Source organism: Myotis brandtii, unplaced genomic scaffold, assembly GCF_000412655.1.
Source record: "Myotis brandtii unplaced genomic scaffold, ASM41265v1 scaffold4, whole genome shotgun sequence".
Taxonomy (NCBI): domain Eukaryota; kingdom Metazoa; phylum Chordata; class Mammalia; order Chiroptera; family Vespertilionidae; genus Myotis; species Myotis brandtii.
The window spans coordinates 3,888,111-3,892,734 of record NW_005365371.1 but is presented as its reverse complement, the minus strand read 5'-3'; the positions used below and the strand labels follow the sequence as shown (position 1 = coordinate 3,892,734).

The window sequence follows — 4,624 nt, the reverse complement described above, 5'->3', positions numbered from 1 at the left end:
CGCGGCAGCGGCGGCGGCGGTAAGATGGCTGCCCACGGGGGCTCCGCGGCGTCCTCGGCGCTGAAGGGGTTAATTCAGCAGTTCACCGCCATCACCGGTAAGAGACGCGGTTACCGGAAGGTGGAGAGTGGGGTCTGGAGCGGGCGGCAGGTCTGCCCCGGGCTGCCCCGTACCTCCCTGCAGTCCTCCCTCGGGCTTTCCCCACCGCTCCCGTCCTCTCTCCCGAGGAAGAGGCGACGACGGCGTCGGGTCTCCGGGTCCAGGCGGCAGACGGCCTCCCCCTCCCCCCACGCACCCCACACCCTGGTTCTCGGTCTCCTCGTCGTGTGGAGGGAGGCTCCCCACCCCCTGTCAGCCCAGACCCGGAGAAGGGTCCAGGGACCTGGGGGCGGTAGAGGTGGGGGGCCGCGCCCGGGCCACCGCCCTCCTCCTTCTTCATCCTCCTCTCTTTTCGGTGCATCCATGGGGTGCAGTGCATCCCCTTACCTCTTGCCTTCCTGCCTCGGCCAGGTCATTCTCCCCCTGTCCCTGGCCTGCCCTGCCCTTCTCGGGGCCCCTCGGAACCATCGCTCGTGGCCCTGGAGTGTGTGGGGCCTCCGGTCTTAACGGCGACGCCGGTGGTGTCGGCGGCGCCTTCCCCGATCCCGCGGGATAGGCCGCCCGAGAGGGAGGGGGGCTGAGGAGTGCCTTCAAGACTGAGGTTTTCAGAGAAGAATGAGGGGGACCCCCCGCCCCCCCAACTTAATAGGGAAGGCCCGGTGGAATCCGGGGTGGCGTTTCCCACCTCCCCATAATGAAACCGAGACTGAGACCATGGCGCCGGGGCCTCCTGCTGATAAAATAGGGATGGCGGCAGAAACTTCTTCGAGGGAAAATCAGTTTCTGGATGTCAGTCATCCATCCCCCACAGTCTCGGCTTCTCTTTTCCTCTGGGCCCTGGCCAAGGGCACACGCCGAGCCTCTCACCGCCCGGAGGAAAGGCCCTCGGCCATTCTGTGCATTCTCGAGGGCTTGTGTGTCTGATGGTGCTGAACTTTTTTTTGCATGAGTTATTAGAGGGCGGAGCACATGATGAAGTTCTCCGTGGAGTGATTTGAGGGACGCGTTCCTCGTGCGGCGAGTGTGGTTTTGCCGTTCGAGTTGGTCGTTTTGGAAGGAGGTCAGAATATTCGTTCTTCTTCCTTAGGAGATCTGCCCTTTATCTGGTCATTTCTTAGAGGCAGAGAATGGCTCCGCTGTTAATGAACGGAGTGTTTGAGAGGTGCAAGGTCTGGTTAAGTAAGATTTTACGTTGTTTTAAGTCCTGCAGGTTGCATGCAAGTTGCTGTTTTACAATTAAAGCTGGTTTTATTTTGTTGCTCTGCAATAGTAGCTAGGTGTTTGGTGCATTAGCCTGTGGGTAGGAAACATCACGCCAGAGTTGGCAAAGTAAAATTTGTAATTAAACTGGGATGAAGAGTGGGATAACTTTACTTAATATTTAAAAACTTTTGTGATTAAAGATGTAATGGATTTCCCAATGGTTAAGCAGATCATTGTTATTGAGAAAATTATTGTGTATATAAGTTAATACAAATTGTTGATTATGTTTATATAGAAAAACCTTTGTAGTGAATCAGATATTGAAGATTATTAATCTTTTATTCAGGTTTTTTAGAGATGGTTTAATATGCTACCTGTTTAATTTCAGTTTTTATGCTATCCTACCACCCCTTAAGGAATTCAGATTGTTTTAACCTCACATTATTTCTTCTAATGCAACATTTTTGTTAGATATAGACAAAACCTAGAGTGTGGTGAGATGCAGTGACTCACTTAATTGCTTTAATTCTGTTTCTGTCTGCTATCTATATGACTTATTTCTTGGTCACAAGCTTTTTTTTTTTTTTGGTCACAAGCTTTTCTATTTCTGAATCAAGTTGGAGACCTTCAGTAGACTATGGTACAGAAGGCAAAAGGGAAAATACCTTAGATTGTTCTTAATGTATTATGAATTTCTATTAAGTTTTGGGGATTTTTAAACTTTTTTTTTTACAAATAGTGATGAACTATTAGAAACCTGATTGACTCCATTAGTCTTTTTCATGTATCTTAATAAAATTTGGGGTTCTGACCACCTATATTTTTAAATTGTAGTATTTATGGTAAAAGAATATTTGATATTTATTCATTGCTGGATGAATTAAACTGACCTTAAGAGCTTATGCTCTGATTTCAAAAAGATTTTACTTATCTGGAAGCTCAGCATTCTGGTAAAAGCAATACATTTTAAAAAAGTGAGTCTTACCTTTTCTGTAGCATTTAGAAATATAATAGAAAGTTGAAAGAGTTTTCTTATTTTTCACTAAATAGAACATACCGTTCTGTATGATATGTGAGTATGAAGTAATGACTATGATTTAAAAAATTATTAAAAAGATGTCACAAGCCTTAACCGGTTTGGCTCAATGGATAGAGCGTCGGCCTGCGGACTGAATGGTCCCAGGTTCGATTCCAGTCAAGGGCATGTACCTTGGTTGCGGGCACATCCCCAGTGGTGGGTGTGCAGGAGGCAGCTGATCGATGTTTCTCTCTCATCAATGTTTCTAACTCTCTATCCCTCTCCCTTCCTCTCTGTAAAAAATCAATAAAATATATTTAAAAAAGAAAGATATCACAACATGAAATACTTTTGAAAAAGGAAAAACAAGTCCTCTCTCACAACAATATTTATTTTACATTTTATTTTCCAAATTTTGTTTACAGACTTTTATTATTTTTCTTATTTTTACATTGTGGGACATAGTATACATAATTTAGAATTCTGATTTTTTTTGTTTTTGTTTTTTTTTTTTTTAGTAGAATTCTGAAACTTTTAGTTAACATTACATTTTTTTAATTATCAAACTCTTTGGTGGTGTTTATCTCTCACCTGAGGATATTTTTTCCATTGATTTTTAGAGAGAGTGGAAGGGATGGGGAGAGACAGAGAGAGAAACATCAATAGGAGAGAAACAATGGATTGGTTGCCTCCTGCATGCGCAACCGAGATGCGTGCCTTGACCAGGAATCGAACCTGAGACCCTTCAGTCCAAGGATCTTTCAGTCCACTCTAACCACTGAGCAGCTTGCAAGGGCAGTGACCAAACTCTTTGATAAGCAAGTAGCCAAGGGAAATGATGGTCTTTGAATTAATCACATTGAAGTTACATAGAAAACCAGTCATGTTGCTTTATAGGCTACTACATTTTATAACTTGGTATTCCTCATACATGGCCTTGAATGACTGCTGACAATGCAATGTGCAGATCATGTATCATAGAAATGTACACTTGAAGCCTATGTGATTTTATTAACCAATGTCACTCCAATAGGAAGGGAGAGGGGAAGAGAGAGAGAGAAACATTGATGTGAGATTGGTTGCCTCCCATATGCACCCCGACCAGGGATCAAACTGGCAATCTGGGTATGAGCCCTGACCAGGAATTGAACCCAAGACCTTTTGGTACGGGATGATGCTCCAACCAACTAAGCCACACTCGCCAGGGCAATCAGGTTAATTCTTGAGATAAGGGATACACAGACTATAGGATAGGTAAAAATTAATAGGTAATCAGAAGGTAGACAATATGTGAGGGAAGAGAAAATACTCTGAGAAGACGAGTTTGTTACTATAGAATGCTAAAACTTTGTGCATAGTAGACATTTATGCACTTAATGAAAGTATAGAACCTCAGTTGTAAAAGAGACCTTAGTTTAATGTTTCTCTAAAGTTGTTGAATGAATATTTGTTACAGAAATTAGGAGCTGGTGTGTGTGGTATTTGGCTTTGTGGCCAATTTCCATTCGTAGTTTTTTCTACAATACATTTCTCTTGGGTATTAAAATGTGTTTAAGTTCTGTTTCAGGAAAGGTGGTTGCAAGTGTTCTAGATGTCAAAAGAAAACTCTTTGGGATTTTAAGAACTATTTCAAAAGGTGATAATGACGTTTGAACAGAAATTTTGGGAGGAACTTTTTTTTTGTTGAGTTGTGAATAGAATCTTACTAATAAATTAAGTATTTAGTGGTAGACTGCAGTGTGCCAGGCATTGTTCAGATCCAGCAGATAATGCCATGAGCAGGACAGAATGTTTGTCCTCAAAAAGCTTAAAGATTAACGGAAATACAGACACATACATCAGTATTGTAACATAGCGGGGAAATGGTAAGGTTCACAAAAGCGGGAGGTCAAGAAAGGCTTCTCAGAAGAAATAACTTCTTAGCTAAAACCTAGAGGAGAGCCCTGGGCTAGGTAGCTCAGTTGGTCAGAGCGTTGTCCCGATACACCAAGGTTGGGGGTTCTATCCCCGGTCAGGGCACATACAGGAATCAACCAATGAATACATGAATAAGTAGAACAACAAATCTCTCTCTCTCTCAAATTAATAAATAAAAATAAAAAAATAAAATAAAACCTAGAGAGGAGATATTCCTAGCAGGAGGGACATGTGCAGAAGCCTGGAGGAGATAGGGGCAGGCATCCTATCTAATAAAAGAGAAACATGGTAATTAGCGTACGACCGCTACCCTTCCCATTGGCTAATCAGGGCGATATGCAAATTAACTGCCAGCCAAGATGGCGGTTAACCGCCAACAAAGATGGC

General features: G+C 43.3%; 1 protein-coding gene across 1 annotated transcript in view; it reads left to right on the top strand.

The window, feature by feature from the left end:
• Positions 1-6: 6 nt before the first annotated feature.
• Positions 7-4,624, top strand: part of UBXN7 (UBX domain protein 7) — a 79,846-nt gene continuing 75,228 nt past the window's right edge. The window contains exon 1 of the mRNA XM_005873159.2: positions 7-97. Within this exon, the coding sequence (XP_005873221.1) occupies positions 25-97 (73 nt within the window). The 5' untranslated portion in view covers positions 7-24. The remainder of the gene's footprint in view (positions 98-4,624) is intronic.